General features: G+C 48.3%; 1 protein-coding gene across 3 annotated transcripts in view; it reads left to right on the forward strand.

Annotated features, from left to right (window-relative positions):
* LOC144066733 (triple functional domain protein-like) overlaps nt 1-16,893 on the forward strand; it is a 42,399-nt gene that overhangs the window by 24,669 nt on the left and 837 nt on the right. The window contains exons 16-63 of one of the 3 annotated variants that reach the window (XM_077590003.1): nt 263-437; nt 515-710; nt 810-976; nt 1,054-1,173; nt 1,246-1,437; nt 1,537-1,686; nt 1,767-1,881; nt 1,959-2,074; nt 2,147-2,269; nt 2,339-2,533; nt 2,615-2,730; nt 3,176-3,242; nt 3,353-3,462; nt 3,731-3,800; nt 3,882-3,971; nt 4,047-4,139; nt 5,136-5,247; nt 5,326-5,516; nt 5,588-5,689; nt 6,480-6,509; nt 6,797-6,939; nt 7,272-7,371; nt 7,452-7,695; nt 8,195-8,302; nt 8,396-8,589; nt 8,687-8,857; nt 10,306-10,401; nt 10,916-11,064; nt 11,138-11,204; nt 11,280-11,383; nt 11,462-11,531; nt 11,620-11,709; nt 11,779-11,871; nt 11,955-12,005; nt 12,068-12,145; nt 12,213-12,407; nt 12,489-12,669; nt 12,785-13,015; nt 13,079-13,533; nt 14,213-14,460; nt 14,529-14,664; nt 14,740-14,767; nt 14,864-15,026; nt 15,096-15,217; nt 15,300-15,378; nt 15,470-15,670; nt 15,746-15,884; nt 15,959-16,893. The exon at nt 15,959-16,893 is cut by the window's right edge and continues 837 nt beyond it. In XM_077590003.1, the coding sequence (XP_077446129.1) occupies nt 263-437; nt 515-710; nt 810-976; nt 1,054-1,173; nt 1,246-1,437; nt 1,537-1,686; nt 1,767-1,881; nt 1,959-2,074; nt 2,147-2,269; nt 2,339-2,533; nt 2,615-2,730; nt 3,176-3,242; nt 3,353-3,462; nt 3,731-3,800; nt 3,882-3,971; nt 4,047-4,139; nt 5,136-5,247; nt 5,326-5,516; nt 5,588-5,689; nt 6,480-6,509; nt 6,797-6,939; nt 7,272-7,371; nt 7,452-7,695; nt 8,195-8,302; nt 8,396-8,589; nt 8,687-8,857; nt 10,306-10,401; nt 10,916-11,064; nt 11,138-11,204; nt 11,280-11,383; nt 11,462-11,531; nt 11,620-11,709; nt 11,779-11,871; nt 11,955-12,005; nt 12,068-12,145; nt 12,213-12,407; nt 12,489-12,669; nt 12,785-13,015; nt 13,079-13,533; nt 14,213-14,460; nt 14,529-14,664; nt 14,740-14,767; nt 14,864-15,026; nt 15,096-15,217; nt 15,300-15,378; nt 15,470-15,670; nt 15,746-15,884; nt 15,959-16,528 (7,036 nt within the window). In that variant the 3' untranslated portion in view covers nt 16,529-16,893. Of the gene's footprint in view, nt 1-262; nt 438-514; nt 711-809; nt 977-1,053; nt 1,174-1,245; nt 1,438-1,536; nt 1,687-1,766; nt 1,882-1,958; nt 2,075-2,146; nt 2,270-2,338; nt 2,534-2,614; nt 2,731-3,175; nt 3,243-3,352; nt 3,463-3,730; nt 3,801-3,881; nt 3,972-4,046; nt 4,140-5,135; nt 5,248-5,325; nt 5,517-5,587; nt 5,690-6,479; nt 6,510-6,796; nt 6,940-7,271; nt 7,372-7,451; nt 7,696-8,194; nt 8,303-8,395; nt 8,590-8,686; nt 8,858-10,305; nt 10,402-10,915; nt 11,065-11,137; nt 11,205-11,279; nt 11,384-11,461; nt 11,532-11,619; nt 11,710-11,778; nt 11,872-11,954; nt 12,006-12,067; nt 12,146-12,212; nt 12,408-12,488; nt 12,670-12,784; nt 13,534-14,212; nt 14,461-14,525; nt 14,665-14,739; nt 14,768-14,863; nt 15,027-15,095; nt 15,218-15,299; nt 15,379-15,469; nt 15,671-15,745; nt 15,885-15,958 lie in introns of all 3 variants that reach the window. The other 2 variants (XM_077590004.1, XM_077590005.1) reach the window with 2 other exon arrangements.

The following is a 16,893-nucleotide window of genomic DNA, read 5'->3' on the forward strand; positions in this document are numbered from 1 at the left end:
GTTTTTTGCGTAGGTCGAAAAAAAAAGCCAAGTCGATGAATAATTGACAAAGACAAGCTGCTACTGATAGTAATAGAAGAAACATATTTGCTCCAAAAATGAGCAGTTTTGACATTGAGCACACAACAACTTTGGCATATTGCCACTTACAACACTGGAAAAAAAAAATACTATTTCATAATTCTACTCATTAGCCAGCACTGCCCAAAGTTTCAATTTTGTAGAGATCGCCATTATTTTTGACCTGGTTTCTCTCTGTCAGGGATTCGGCCATCTCCAGCAACAAAACGCCGCACAACAGCTCCATCAACCACATTGAAAGCGTGCTTCAGCAGCTGGATGAGGCCCAAGCTCAAATGGAGGAGCTCTTCCAGGAGAGGAAGATCAAACTGGAGCTCTTCCTCCAGCTCCGCATCTTCGAGAGAGACGCCATCGACGTGAGAACTGAGAACAAAACCGGCGCGGCACGTCGTCCTTTCGACATCACGACACGCTTCCTTCCCCCCCTTTTCAGATCATCTCCGACTTGGACTCGTGGAACGAGGAGCTGACGGGTCACATGAACGATTACGACACGGAGGACATGACGGTGGCCGAGCAGAGGCTGCAGCATCACGCCGACAAGGCCTTGACAATGAACAACCTCACCTTCGACGTCATCCACCAGGGACAGGAGCTGCTTCAATACGTGAATGAAGTTCAAGCCTCCGGTGAGTTTTTCCCGGAAAAATCGGGACACGACTCGAGGCGATGGTGGTGACGATGAGAAACCACTCCAGGACCGTTTCCACCAAAAATTGTTCCATCAGGCGTGGAGCTGTTGTGCGATCGCGATGTGGACATGGCGACCCGCGTCCAAGACCTGCTGGAGTTTCTCCACGAGAAGCAGCAAGAGCTGGACTTGGCTGCCGAGCAGCATCGCAGGCACCTGGAGCAGTGCGTCCAATTGAGACATCTGCAGGCCGAAGTCAAACAGGTAGAGAGGCCTTGCTTTTTTTTTTTTTCAAACTTCCACCTTGGGGAAGATTTCAGAGCATTTTTTTTCCCCCGCAGGTCCTGGGTTGGATTCGTAACGGCGAGTCGATGCTGAACGCCGGTCTCATCACAGCCAGCTCGCTGCAGGAAGCCGAGCAGCTGCAGAGGGAACACGAGCAGTTTCAGCACGCCATCGAGGTTCTTTTTGTTTATTTTTGCACCTGCGCGGAGAAGAACGGGCGCTCATCCGTCGCGTGTCCGTTTCCGCAGAAGACCCACCAGAGCGCCCTGCAGGTTCAGCAGAAGGCCGAGGCTCTGCTTCAGGCCAACCATTACGACATGGACTTGATCAGAGACTGTGCTGAGAGCGTGGCGTCCCACTGGCAGCAGCTTATGCTCAAAATGGAGGACAGACTCAAGCTGGTTAACGCCTCCGTGGCCTTTTACAAAACCTCAGAACAAGTAAGACATAGGAATTGAATGACGGCTGATATAGATTTAAAAAAAAACACATTTACATTTAAATTAAAATCACTAACACACTTCTTATCTCCATTGCAGGTGTGCAGCGTATTGGAAAGCCTGGAACAGGAGTATAAGAGAGAAGAGGACTGGTGCGGAGGAGTGGACAAACTCGGCCCCAACTGCGAGACGGACCACGTCACCCCCATGATCAGTAAACATCTGGAGCAGAAGGAAGCCTTCCTCAAGGTTGGAATGACAGCACGGGAGATAAAAACGGGGTTTTCTTTACATCTCTAAGCGCACGCGTTTCCTCGCTTTGTCCTCAGGCGTGCACGCTGGCTCGGAGAAACGCCGACGTTTTCCTCAAGTACATGCACAGGAACAGCGTCAACATGCCGGGAATGCTTAGTCACGTCAAAGCACCGGAGCAGCAAGTTAAAAGTCAGTTTGTGGCATTTCAAAAAAAATGGAGTTAAAAAAAACATACAAGATTACTAATCATACATGTATTTTTTTAGACATCCTCAATGAGCTGCTGCAGAGAGAAAATCGCGTCCTCCACTTCTGGACCATGAGGAAACGCCGTCTGGACCAGTGTCAGCAGTACGTGGTGTTTGAACGCAGTGCCAAACAGGTGAAAACACCTAGAAACAACACCCACCGCTTGCAGCCTCTGAATGTCAACCCGCTGTTTGTTCCTTCTCAGGCCCTGGAGTGGATCCACGACACGGGGGAGTTTTACCTGTCCACGCACACCTCCACCGGCTCCGGCATCCACCACACGCAGGAGCTGCTAAAAGAACACGAGGATTTCCACATCACCGCCAAGGTGGGTCCAGCGTCCCTCATTCCGACCCACGCGGCGTTCCGACCATCTCGCTCGGTTTCCCTCCTGCAGCAAACCAAAGAGCGCGTGAAGCTGCTCATCCAGTTGGCGGACGGATTCTGCGACAAGGGACACAGTCACGCCGGCGAGATCAAGAAATGGGTGACGGCCGTGGACAAGCGCTACCGAGACTTCTCCCTGCGAATGGACAAATACCGTTGCAGCCTGGAGAAAGCCCTGGGCATCTCGTCCGACTCCAACAAAGCCGTAAGTATCTGGATACGAGCGCACTCGTTATTTATTCTCCGAGCGGCCACGTCAACGTTGCGTCCGTCTCTCGTTTGTCAGAGCAAGGATCTCCAACTGGACATCATTCCCGCCACCGCTCCGGGCTCGGACATCAAATTGCGGGACGCCGCCCACGAGTTGAACGAGGAGAAGCGCAAGTCTGCTCGCAGAAAAGAGTAGGTGTCTAATTCAACTAGAACAGAATTTAATGCTTTTATAGGGGATGGGATTATTTGGGGTATTTTAAACATAACACACATTTAAAAAAAACATTTAGGCCACAATATCAACATTTGGGATACAAAATGTGATGTCCACATAGTATGTAGACACCAGGTCTGATTTAAAAAAAAATATAGAACTCATTATTCTATTTTTTTCATATATTTTTATATAATAATTAAAATGAATAAATCACCATGTCATGCCTTGTTGATGATTTTGTTTAGTTTCATCATGGCAACATTTGGGATACAAAATGTGATGTCCACATAGTATGTAGACACCAGGTCTGATAAAAAAAAAAAAATTAGAACTCATTCTATTTCTTTTCATATATTTTTATATAATAATTAAAATGAATAAATCACCATGTCATGCCTTGTTGATGATTTTGTTTAGTTTCATCATGGCTGAGCTGATTCAGACGGAAAAGGCGTACGTGCGAGACCTGCGCGAGTGCATGGATGTAAGTTGCACTGCCTTTTCAATCCTTTCATTTTTACAGCAGGATTTACTTTCGTGGGCCGCCAGTTTGACACATACATTTTTTTATTTTTTTATTTTGGCATTATGCAGACTTACCTGTGGGAAATGACCAGTGGCGTGGAGGAGATTCCTCCAGGAATTCTTAATAAGGAGCACATCATCTTTGGGAACATGCAGGATCTTTATGAATTCCACCATAAGTAAGCAGAAGCAGTGACTCCTTACTTTTCATCAAGAAACAGAGAAAATCAGAGACTTGTTATTGTTTTAGCGCCTCCCAGTGTTCAATTACAGTTTCTTTACGTTACTGGATGCTTTTAACATAGACAATTTATGTTACATCCATTTTTACCTGGGAAAAAGTATCCCATTAATAAAAAATCAGGTATAAAATATATGTTTGGCCATATAGGGTTTAAATGATGTTTTGTAGAATTTTAAATATGTTTTGTTTTATTTCTTTATTAGTATCTTTCTTAAAGAGCTGGAAAAATATGAACAGTTGCCTGAAGATGTTGGCCATTGCTTTGTGACGTGGGTATGTACCATTTTACCAATAGCCATAATTAAAGATAATGTTCTTTGAAGAACTTTAAATCATTTTGTGTTTTTTTTTTAGGCTGACAAATTCCAGATGTACGTGAATTACTGCAAGAACAAACCCGACTCTACTCAGCTCATCCTGGAGCACGCTGGGAACTATTTCGACGTAAGTCTAAAGACATCACAACGACACTAAAGTACATGATACCGTATTTTATTTCCTCTCTTTCTGTTGTAACAGGAAATTCAACAAAGACACCGACTGGCCAACTCCATTTCTTCTTATCTGATTAAACCTGTGCAAAGAATCACCAAATATCAGCTCTTGCTCAAGGTAACCTAAAAAAAAAAAAAAGAAAGAAATGTCCGCCGGGTGACTACTCTTATGTTGTTGTTTTTTTTATAAATGGATTAAATGAACTGGATCAAAATCCCTGAATATTCATTTTTTTTATAGATCTAAAACAATATTTATTTTAGCTTTTTTATATATTTTTTTAGATTTTACAAAATGATTTTTGAACTAAAAACACAGAAAAAAATGATTAAAAAATTACAATTATTGATTTAAAAGGGGGAAAATCAGGAAATTTAATATACATCTACAAAAGCTGTACTATCGTGGAAGCAGAGGTCGATATTAAATGACTGAGCAAAGAATGTAAGGTTAAAGTCTATAAACAAAACTAACTTCCGGGATGGCGGCCTGGAGCAATGAAACTACTAAAAGCAAACAGTTAATATTGAACCTGAACTCATCCTGAACGTGGCTGATTCCTAAAGTGATACAGCCACGGACGAAAGAAAAACAGGGACAAATCTTGGTTAACGAATTTCTTTATGGTCTCGTCATCTGAAATAACAGATAGAAACAGAAAGTGACCACCAGATCATTTAGACCAAGGGTGTCAGACTTGGGTTGGTTCGCGGGTCAACTTGATTTCACGTGGGCCGGACCATTTTAGATATAATATTTAGATTTTTTTTTAATAAATAGATTAAAAGCCCTGAATATTCAGTTTTTTATAGATCTAAAACAATGTTTATTTTAGCTTTTTTTATATATTGTTAGATTTTACAAAATGATTTTTGAACTAAAAACACAGGAAAAAAAAGATTTAAAAATATTACAATTATTGATTTAAAAGGGGGGAATCAGGAAATTTAATATACATCTATACTCTTCATTTTAATTTGATCCTTAAACAGAAAGTCTGCACTCATGATTTACTTTCCCGGGCCACACAAAATGATGCGGCCGGCCAGATTTGGCCCCCGGGCCGCCACTTTGACACATGTGCTTTAGTGTATTTGCGCTTTTTTTTTTTAGGAACTGCTGACATGCTGCGAAGAAGGCAAAGGAGAAATCAAAGACGGCTTGGAGGTGATGCTCAGCGTCCCCAAGAGAGCCAACGACGCCATGCATCTCTCCATGCTGGAAGGTATCTTCATCCGGCCGCCAGCTTCTCGCCAAATCGCGACCACGGTGGCTGACTTTGCCGCCATTCTCCTCCCCCCAGGTTTTGATGAGAACATCGAGTCTCAGGGCGAGCTGATCCTTCAGGAGTCCTTCCAGGTGTGGGATCCTAAGACGCTGATCCGTAAAGGCCGGGAGAGGCACCTCTTCCTCTTTGAGATGTCACTGGTCTTCAGCAAGGAGGTCAAAGACTCCAACGGCCGCAGCAAATACATCTACAAGAGCAAACTCTTTGTGAGTCCTCACGAACGCCGAGCGCACACGTCCGCGACGTTAGCGGTGACGAGCATTTTTTTTCTCCGTAGACCTCCGAGTTAGGGGTGACGGAGCACGTGGAGGGTGACCCCTGCAAATTTGCTCTTTGGGTGGGACGCACGCCAACGTCAGATAACAAGATTGTCCTCAAGGTAAGACGCTAGCTATTCCCATGTGGCTTTTTGGCATGTTCTACTCACGTCGCCACGTGGTTTTAATAGTTAGTCCATTTGAATTTTTCATTTTCAGCTCATTAAATTCAGTGTGGTTTACTGGGCGGAATTGTACAATTTTGTTTAGTCTGAACTCTTGATTTTTTTTTTTGCGTTGTACATTAAGTTTGCATCCTTGTCTTTTTGCTGTCCTCTTTCCAACACTCTAAGATAACACCTTTATTTGCATGAGCAGCTTTGAGGTCACTGCCTACGATAGTCACGATGCCCACCTCAGCCTAATCCGTCCTTTAAAAAAAAAATAATAATAATTCAGACAACTCCATCCTGTGCTTTGATTGTGCACGCTTGCGTCCCAAGTTTCTCTGTGGGCCGACACGCTTCCTTCCGCCAACGTCGCTGACACTCGCTCGACTTGTCGACGCCCACAATCTGGCCGCACGCCGTCGTTTCAAAGCAACGACTTTGCTTTTATTGATCCGACCACTGCTTTCAGTGTCATTGTCTCAAATCCCCCTCCTCTCTCCTCAAGTGGCAAAAAAAATCCAAAATATCTTTCTCGATGTCTGGAATGAAGCTAAAAATCAACTTTCATTACTAACTATTGCTCACATTCACCACCATAGTGCACGCCTAATTTGCCTCATGAAAGCAGGTTGTTGGTGTTGTGCCTTTTTGATCATATTAATCCATTTTGTGCAAAAATATATATATATATCTTGTATGGCAAACCCAGTGAAATTTTCTATCTCATATTTCAAATTTAAAGCTAAGTCAGGGATCCAAACACGGAGCCATGGTGAGTACAAAATATCCCATAATACAGTCCTTCAACTCCTCACAAGTCTGAAACAACAACTCGAAAGCAACCTTTACAATATTTGATTGTAAAGAATCAAGGCAGTTGAAGGATCGGTTCATTTAACATTGGTAAAAAGATGGTGTATTTTTACACCCAGCTAAAACTTTGGCCGATGCTAACGTTTGCTTTGTTCAGACTTGTGGGTAAAATTATGTCAAAGAACCGTTCCCCCAAAAAGACGATTTCCAAATGGCCGTAATTTTTGCTGTCCTCCGAATGAATAGGCATCCAACATTGAGAACAAGCAAGACTGGATCAAACACATCCGGGAGGTGATCCAGGAGCGCACCATTCACTTGAGGGGGGCGCTTAAAGAACCCATTCATATTCCCAAAGCCAGCGCCGCCAAGCACCACAAGGGACGAAGGTAACCCATGAAATGCGTAATGGTGATTCGAGCCACTTTCAATTTCCTATTCCAGTTCGTCTGGCAAAATCCTTCCCTCCGATGACATCATCGGTTTCAACTATGCAGAGGCAAACCAACACAAAAAATTATTTACCGGACTATTTTAATAGTTATTGGATCTCTTTAGTCTTGTTGAATGATTTGGGGATACTTTTCGGGACAAAATTCTGTCATTTAATTAGCGTGTAAACACGATTTTAATGCCCACTGAACATATACTTGCAAATTTATAAGTTGAAGCAAGACCGTAGTAGAAAAGCTTAATGCGAGGGTGCGTTCTTCTGCTTTAGGGATGGAGAGGATCTGGACAGTCAAGGCGAAGGCAGCAGTCAGCCCGACACAATCTCGTTGGCCTCCCGCACCTCCCAGAACACCCTAGACAGCGACAAGGTGAGAACACCATCACGCCGAGGCGACGCACGACCGCATGCAAATGGGTCATTCACCCCCTCCTCGACGCTTTCTCGCAGCTCTCCGGCGGTTGCGAGCTGACGGTGGTGATTCACGACTTCGTGGCGAGTAACAGCAACGAGCTGACGGTGCGACGCGGGCAGACGGTGGAGGTTCTGGAGCGTTGCCACGATAAGCCCGACTGGTGCCTGGTGAGGACCACTGACCGCTCCCCGGCTTTGGAGGGCCTGGTGCCCTGCGCCATGCTGTGCATTGCGCACTCTCGCTCTTCCATGGAGATGGAGGGCATCTTCAACCATAAAGGTAACAACACATTTCCACACGCAGTGATTTGGTTCGCTGTTAATAATAGCAAGGTCAGGTACTTAGCTTTGGATCCCCCTAAATCAGGGGTCGGGAACCTTTTTGACGAAGAGCCACAAACAATTCATATTTTCCAATGTTATTCCTTGTGAGCCATAATTTAAAAGTCAAAATACATACATGTAAACAAGTTCCTTTTCAATTTTTTTTTTTTGTAATTTCACCACTTTTAGAGTGGAAAAAAAGGAATATTTTTAAGAATTCGTATGCTGTTGCTAATCAATGAGAGGATGCATTCCAGAAGAGTCTAATGCAAAAAAACTAATGAAGATTAAAGCAGTTCTAGATGTAGTATCTCAGTTCTGTCACTAGCGATTTCCATATTTTAGCTCACAGGTTAGCAAAGAGCCAGATGCACCCATCAAAAGAGCCACATGTGGCTCCCGAGCCATGGGTTCCCTACCCCTGCCCTAAATCCTGATGTTTTAATCTTTTCCAGACACCTTGTCAGTGTGCAGCAACGACTCCATCATGCCGGGATCTTCTGCCACGCTTCAGCCCGGTCATGTCATGGGATCCCACGCTTCACCCGGACCGAAACGACCGGGTACGCGGACACTCCTCCGAAATCCACAATAAATCGAATATCGTGAGATGGGTTCATACCCTTGTCAAAGTGTTTATTTTTTATTTTGGGCAGGCAACACTTTGCGTAAGTGGCTGACCAGCCCAGTGCGTCGACTAAGCAGCGGCAAAGCAGACGGCCACGTGAAGAAGCTGGCCCACAAACACAAGAAGAGCCGAGAAGTCAGGAAGAGCGGCGAGATGACGGTGGGCTCGCAAAAGGACTCGGACGACAGCGCCGCCACGCCTCAGGACGAGACCGTGGAGGAGGTGAGCCACTTTGCGGCCGCCATTTCTGGATTTAACACGCGTGCAAAGTCGGAGAGACGGTGCTAGCATCCGCCATCCATTCCCAAATTGTGCGCAGAGGGTCCGAAACGAAGGGCTTTCCAGCGGGACCTTGTCCAAATCCAGTTCTTCGGGCATGCAGAGTTGCGGCGAAGAGGAAGGCGAGGAGGGTCCGGACTCGGTGCCCCTCCCTCCGCCCATGGCCATCCAGCAGCATAGCTTGCTACAGGCAGACTCACAGGACGACAAGGTAAATTAGACATTCTGGAACAGAACAGTCAAAAAAAGGGTGACGCTTGCAGGACACTTCATGGTTTTCATATTTTTTAATTTGTCCACTTTTAGGACAGTATATTTTCTGATATGGTTTGACTTTTATCTTCCCGTGTTGCATCCTATTCTTTCCTCTCTGACTAGTTTTTAACGCAGCGGAGACGTTTGTTCTGACACTAATTTGTGTTTCTCTTTTGTTTTGTTTCCTGATTGTATTGTTTGCCATAATGTAGCATTACCTTGATTTATGTCCTGTCTTTGCTTTGTCTCAGTTTCCATACCTCTCCATCTAAAAAAAAAGCCCCTTTTCCTCCCGCTTTTCTTCCCCCACTTGCCCTCTCCTTCTCTCGGCACGCTTCAGCCGTAAATGCTCCTTTTCCTTTGCTTTTTCTAGCAACGTAGGCGCCCTTTTTCCAACGTAAACTTTTTGCCTTTTTGTACTTTTTTTCCCAGCAATATAAAATTTCCCCGCCTACCGCTTAGTCTCCTTTTATTATTATCATTTTTTTTATTTTAACTCTCACGTCCAGACTTCATGAAGCCTTATGTGCCAAAGTGCTAGCTAGTTCTCCTCACGCGTGTCGAAATGTAACAAGACGACAGCTTTTTCCCGCATGTCGAAAAGCTGGAGAGCCTTGAAATGAAAGCAAAGCAGCGTTCACCCAGGTGGAAAAAAAATGAATAGGTTCCCTTGTGTTGCCATCACCTCCCTTCCTTCCCTCACCCCGCTCGTCCTCATCCGCCTTTTTACCCTCTGTGCGTTTAATCTCATAATTGGCATCTGTATAAACGCTGGCGAGGCCACGAGAGCACACAGGCTCACCCAGAAAACCTAATTGGGGAAGCACAGCCGAGCAAGGGTGAGACTCTCCTGGAATATCTATATCTATATTTAAGTCCTCCATCTCCCTCTTTTCCATTTTTTAAAGACTGTTCATCCCTTCATTATGCAGTAAATTTGAACACTTGGTTACTTCTCCCTTTTTTTTTACTCATTTTCACTCACAAACTTTCAGCTTCAACATTTTACTGGCACATCATTTTTTTTTCCTTTAACCTTTCACTACTTTCCCAATTGGTTTTAAGTTTTATGATTTGACCCAAGCTCAATACGACAACGCCCAAAGCTATAAAAAAAATCATGTCACTAACCAATCCAATGAAATAACGAAACTGAAAAAACGGCTCATTCCATTGATATGCTCGTGGTTCAAGGCCATTTTTAAAATTTGTATCAAACCATTCATCTGACAAAGAAGGGCTTTTAGGGTCTTTGTTCACCACGTTGCTATGCTCAAAAGTAACAGATTGTCCAAACGTATAGATGTGAACTCAAAATATCTGGTGGACTTAGGCCCTAAAGGATCAACTTTTTGTGGTTTGTGGAGTGGTGCTTATTTTAATTTTTTTTCCATATATCTACAGAACTCCTCTCGTTTGTCCGTGCGCCCGTCCAGCTCCGAAACGCCGAGTGCTGCCGAGTTAGTGAGCGCTATCGAGGAGCTGGTCAAAAGCAAAATGGTAGGAAATTGAAGCAGGGCTTGCTTGTTTCACTTTTTTTAAACACATCTTTCAGCAGAAAATACTCGTATGTTACACAGAAAATGCCTGTATGTTAAGCAGAAAATGCGTGTATGTTGAGCAGAAAATTTGTGTATGTTAAGCAGAAAATGTGTGTATGTTATGCAGAAAATGCGTGTATGTTAAGCAGAAAATGCGTGTATGTTAAGCAGAAAATGTGTGCATGTTAAGCAGAATATTTGTGTTTTAAGCAGAAAATGTGTGTATGTTATGCAGAAAATGCGTGTATGTTAAGCAGAAAATGCGTGTATGTTAAGCAGAAAATGTGTGTATGTTAAGCAGAAAATGTGTGTATGTTATGCAGAAAATGCGTGTATGTTAAGCAGAAAATGTGTGTATGTTAAGCAGAAAATGCGTGTATGTTAAGCAGAAAATGCGTGTATGTTAAGCAGAAAATGCCTGTATGTTAAGCACGAAATGAGATTGTTTCTGAACCTTGGACTTGCCGTGGCAGGCTTTGGAGGACCGGCCCAGCTCGCTGTCGGTAGAACAAGGAGACAGCAGCTCTACCTCTTTCAACCCCTCGGACAACTCCCTCCTCTCCTCGTCCTCCCCGATGGAAGAGATGGACGAACGGCGTGCGAGCATCCTCAAGAAAAGACAGTATGTGGATCCATTTTTTTTTCCTTTTCTTTCTTAACCTTCCGCTTGACTTTAACTCAACCATTTCCTCCAGTTTCATTTTGCTGGACTTGGTGGAATCCGAGAGGGATTATGTCAAAGATCTCAGCCAGGTGGTGGAGGTGAGTGCAACGGCTTCACTGAGTTTTAAGATGTTCGTAACTTCCGTTTTAAGCGTTGGGGGTGCTTGTGTTCAGGGCTACATGAGCAGAATGAAGGAAGAAGGCGTCCCCGATGACATGAAGGGCAGGGACAAAGTTGTCTTTGGGAACATCCATCAAATCTTCGACTGGCACAAAGAGTACGAGTGACTTTCATCTTGCTCGGACTAGATTATTCCGCCTGAATGTCCTTACAATCTCCTCCGCGTCTACTTTAGTTTCTTTCTCGGCGAGTTGGAGAAATGTTTGGAGGATCCGGACAGACTGGGACCTGTCTTTCTTAAACAGGTGTGTTCAATTTACTGTGTGTGGTTGTTTTTTTTCCCCCTACTCCTCGTCAAATTGTGTCTTTGTTGTTGTTGTTTTTTACACGCAGGAGCGACGATTAAACATATACGTGGTGTATTGCCAAAACAAGCCCAAGTCTGAGCACGTTGTGGCAGAGTATATCGATACTTACTTTGAGGTAAGGTAGAAAATTGGAGTGCATTTGAGAGGAAACTTTAATTTGGGGGGATTTTTATTTTCGGGGCAGGACATGAAACAACGGCTTGGCCACAGGCTGCAGATAACCGATTTGCTCATCAAGCCGGTCCAGAGGATTATGAAATACCAGCTCTTGCTTAAGGTTGCTTTGCCATTGGACTACAATATGACAGAAATGAACAATCTACACAATACTGTTGTATTGAAGTCATTTGCTTGTTTTAGGATTTCCTGAAACACTCGAAAAAGGCAGGCCTGGAGTCTGCGGATCTCGAGGTAAGACCAACCATGGACGATTTTTCAGACGTAGCTTTTGATGCCATTTCTGATTCTCGCAGAAAGCGGTGGAGATCATGTGCATCGTACCCAAAAGGTGCAACGACATGATGAATGTTGGTCGGCTTCAGGGATTTGAAGTAAGAAACCCAATTTTGTCCTTTTCATTTTAAACTCCCACTTAACGGACCTGCTCGCCGTCTCCAGGGCAAGATCGTGGCCCAGGGACGCCTTCTCCTGCAGGACACGTTCACGGTGGCGACGGACGCCCAGGGTAGCGCGCTCGGTCGGGGGAAGGAGAGGAGAGTTTTCCTCTTCGAGCAGCTGCTCATCTTCAGCGAGCCGCTGGACAAGAAGAAAGGCTTCTCGGCGCCCGGATTCCTCTACAAGAACAGCATCAAGGTGAAAGGATGGCTCCATTGTTGAAATGTCGCCTTTCTTATCAAATGTATTCAATGTCGATTTCTGCTTCCGCCGATCCAGGTGAACAGTTTAGGCCTGGAAGAGAACGTGGACGGCGACCCCTGCAAGTTCATGCTGACTTCTCGCGCCACCAATGACACGGTGGAGACCTTTGTGCTGCACTCCTCCCACCCGGGGGTGCGCGAAGTGTGGGCTCTTCAGATCGGCCAAATACTGGAGAGCCAGCGCAATTTCCTCAATAGTAAGTCGGGGTTACGGTCAATTGAAATAGGCATTGGTGTTTTTGGATGCCGTCAGCACCGACGTCTCCGATTGGCTGAAAATTTAAGCCTCCGTTTGTATCTCTCTTTCTGTAGCTCTGACCTCGCCCATCGACTATCAGAGGAACCACGTGGCGGCCAGCGGGGGTACTTGCGTGTCCGGCGTCGGCCCTCCCAGCGGAAGCAGCGCCGCCGCCGCCAACGCGGCAGGAAGTTCCCCGGCGAGCGGCTGCCGCCGAGTGTCCAGGATCCCCCAGCCCTCCCGCCTACCCCAGCCCCTCCGCAACCACCCCGGGGCCGACCCCGACAGCCCCAACAAGATGTCAGGTAAACACACCCGTGCGATCCGAGGTGTGCCGGAGGCTTTAGTTGTCCTCACTTATGATCCAGGTGCGAGTCCTCGTCCTGTTCCTCCCCCAGTTCTCCCCGCGGGGGGCAGCCCACAGGGCAAGCGCCCCAGCCAGACCGTAGAGGAGCAAGCGCAGCCCCCTACGAGCGTCGTCGCTCCCACGGTCCGCGGCGCAGTCGGAGCGTTGCCCTCGGTTCCCTCCGGCAAAACACGGGCCGTGCCCCTTTTGGTCCCTCCCACCTTTGTCAAGGACGTCCTCCCGCCGCCCCCCGGCAGCCCCGGTCAGAAATCTGGCTTCTGGAGCTCCATGCCGGGTTCCCCGGCCAGCCGCCCCGGCTCCTTTACCTTCCCCGGGGAGACGGGCGAGAGTCCGGTCCGTCAGAACTCGAACCAGAACCCCGGCCACAGACACTCCACGCACAGCAAGGACGCTGACCGGATGAGCACCTGCTCGTCCGCCAGCGAGCAGTCCATCCAGTCCACTCAGAGTAACGGGGTAAGACCAAAAGAGCCGCTGCTGATCCAACTAACAAGGAGGGCGAGGAAGGCCCCCGCCCGCTCCGTCTCGCCAAAGCCGGCGCTACTAATCTGTCCACCACTACGCATTTCTGCTCTTTGGCGAGTGTCCCTCCCGTCTTTTAGCTTGCTCCGAAGACTCTGGCAGCACTTTCTCTGGTCCCTAACTTCTCTGGCGGACAAATCTCTGAGGCCGCTTCTTGATTTCTGACTTTTAACAACGCTTGACTAACTCCCGATCCTCCTCTTACTGCAACTAACCTCCGACGTTTGTAGGCCCACCTGCAAACGGATTCTCTCACTGAACCTAACCACCTGGCTCGTTTTTGCCTGGAGCCGCGGCGTCAGTCGTTTTGCCATCTTCCGTCTTTCTTGTTCTTCGAGCGATTCCATATTTCCAATATCTTCTACTCCAAGCGGACTTGCGAATACGGTGGTACCTCGACTCGAGTTGTACGTTGAACCGAACCGTCGAAACGAGTCCCTTTTTGAGTCTGGCGTGTAGTTTGCACGCAAAAAACACTGGCCGAGAATCTCGAAAAGCTCTCCGGTCGAGCGAGCCGAGGTACCACGGTTTTTGTCAATGGCCATTCCCGATCTCGAACTCAGAATTCCGTAGAGCCGCCGCTTAACGACCCCTTGTCTTCCCTCTGACGCAGAGTGAAAGTAGCAGCAGCAGTAGCGTATCCACCATGTTGGTGACCCAGGACTACACGGCGGTGAAGGAGGACGAGATCAGCGTGAGCCAAGGCGAGGTGGTTCAGATTTTGGCCAGCAACCAGCAAAACATGTTCCTGGTGTTCCGAGCGGCGACCGAGCAGGGCCCCGCCGCCGAAGGCTGGATCCCCGGATTCGTCCTGGGCCACACCTCGTCCGTCGTCCCCGATTGCCCCGAAGGACCGCTAAAGTAAGTTGCGAGATTGCCGTCAAATACCGCCGGCCGGCACGCTTTCAAGTCACCGTTTTCCTCAGCAGCAGGAAGTCGTCTTCCTGGCAAACCACCTTGCGCATCCGAAAGAAATCGGAGAAAAAGGAGAAGGAGTCCAAGAAAGACACCAAGCTGGAAAACGGTTACAGAAAGTCCAGAGATGCAAATAAAGTTTCTGTAAAGGTACGTTCATGTCGGGAAACTCTGGAGAGTTCAATCTCAATTCCCCTCTGACCATCCCACCCTTTTCTCCCCCAGCTTCTAAATCCAAACTACATCTACGATGGCAAGTGTCTCGTGTTGTTTTTTTTCATCGGCTAACTCACGCCGCTAATGCCTCCAACGGTCTTAAAAACCTTTTTTTTTCCTCGTCCCGCTTCAGTACCTCCCGAGTTCCTGGTGCCCCTGAGCGACGTCACCTGCGACAACGGAGAGAGCGTCACCCTGAGGTGCAAGGTGTGCGGCCGACCCCGCGCCACCGTCACCTGGCGAGGACCCGACCAGAGTCACCTTACCAACAATGGGCGTTTCAGTATCGCTTACAGGTAAGAGGACGCTCCGGCGAGGTTGCCATCGCCGTGACTCGGTCTCTTACCCCAACGCTAACGTTCCAGCGACACCGGCGAAGCGACCCTGCGGATCGTCGGCGTGGCGTCGGACGACGACGGCGTGTACACGTGTGTCGCCGCCAACGAGCTGGGCAGCGTCATGTCGGCGGCCAGCCTCCGAGTGCTAGGTGAGTCGAAGGAGGCTCCGGGGGCCGCCGCGATTGTTCAAGTCGTCCCGATTTGAAACCAAAGTGCTCGTACGTTTGTCAGCCGTGTCCACCGATGGCTTGCGGGTGAGCTGGAAAGACAATTTTGACTCTCACTACATCGAGGTGGTTGAACTGGGCAGGTAAAGTGTCAAATGTGGTGACAGTGGGGTTTTAATCACGCCCGGTCTTGAAGAATTTGGACTCAATGTCCCCGTTATCCCTTGGTTGCAGGGGTCGCTTCTCTGTGGTCAAGCGTTGCGACCACCGGGCCACCAAGCGTCCGGTGGCCGTCAAGCTGGTCAACAAGAAGCTGATGAGGCGGGACCGCGTCACGCAGGAAGTCAACCTCCTCCACAGACTCAAACATCCCAACATTGTCAACCTGGTGGACACGTACGAGACCCCCGGCAGCTTTGTCCTGGTGCTGGAGATGTGAGCGGGAGCGCACGCCGCCTCATATCGTAAGCGTTACCACGCGGGAGTAACCAAGGGTCTTTTTGCCGACAGGGCCGAGCAAGGTCGTCTCCTGGATTACATCATCAGCTGGGGCAATCTCACGGAGGAGAAGGTGGCCCACTACCTCCGAGATATTTTGGACGCTTTACATTACTTGCACAACAGCAGAATCGCTCACCTGGACATTAAAGTGAGTGCATAGCGTCACCGCCGCCGCCGCTTGCGTACGGCTTTGAGTCAAAACTGGCCTTTTTGCGCACTCAGCCCGAAAACCTGCTGGTGGTCCACGGTCCCGGCGGCCGGCCGTCAGTCAAGGTGACCGACCTGGGCGACGCGGCGCAGCTGGGCGGCGTCCCCTACGTGCACCCGCTGCTGGGCAGCCCCGAGTTCGCCTCCCCGGAGCTGGTTTTGGGCGAGCCGGCGTGGCTGACCTCGGACGTGTGGAGCGCGGGCGTTGTGGCCTACGTGCTGCTGAGCGGCGCCTCGCCCTTCCTGGACGAGAGCGCCGAGGAGACCTGCCTTAATATTTGCCGCCGGGACTTCAGCTTCCCCGGGGACTACTTTCACGCCGTCAGCCAGGCGGCGCGCGACTTTGTGCGCCTGCTGCTGAGGACCGACCCCGCCGGGAGGCCGCCCTCGGGGCTGTGCTTGCAGGAGGCGTGGCTGCTGGGAACCGCCGTGGACGACGACGACGACGGCCGCCCCGCCGGCGAGCGCTGCCTGGACACCTCGCGCCTGGTCTCCTTCATCGACCGCAGGAAGCATCAGACCGACGCCAGGCCCATCGGCGCCGTGCGCGGCTTCATCCGAAACCGCCTGCAGAATCGGGTCTGAGCCCGAGTGCCGCCACGAGGTAACGTACGATCCGACGAAATGACGGTAACGGTACGGGGAAAAGCGCCCAGGTCGCCAAAAGAAAGACTGAGCTGGTCCTTCCCTCTTCACGCAAAGTCCTTGAAAGGTTCGTGGATGCCCTCGTCTACTGCTGCTTGCTGCCTTTCACTCGCATTTACACAAAAACATGTCAAAAGACAAAAAATATATATATGAAAATCTATCTAGTACCGTACAAGTCATTTGTTTTCCTCAGCGGGCCCCCAAGGTGGCCCGATTGAGAAAAGCGACGCCATCTTGTGCGATTTCATTGGCTCTTTTACACACTCGGCTTTCGTACGGAACAATAGTTGTTTAATTAAGCC

The sequence above is a fragment of the Stigmatopora argus genome, chromosome 21 (assembly GCF_051989625.1).
Source record: "Stigmatopora argus isolate UIUO_Sarg chromosome 21, RoL_Sarg_1.0, whole genome shotgun sequence".
In the NCBI taxonomy this organism is placed as follows: domain Eukaryota; kingdom Metazoa; phylum Chordata; class Actinopteri; order Syngnathiformes; family Syngnathidae; genus Stigmatopora; species Stigmatopora argus.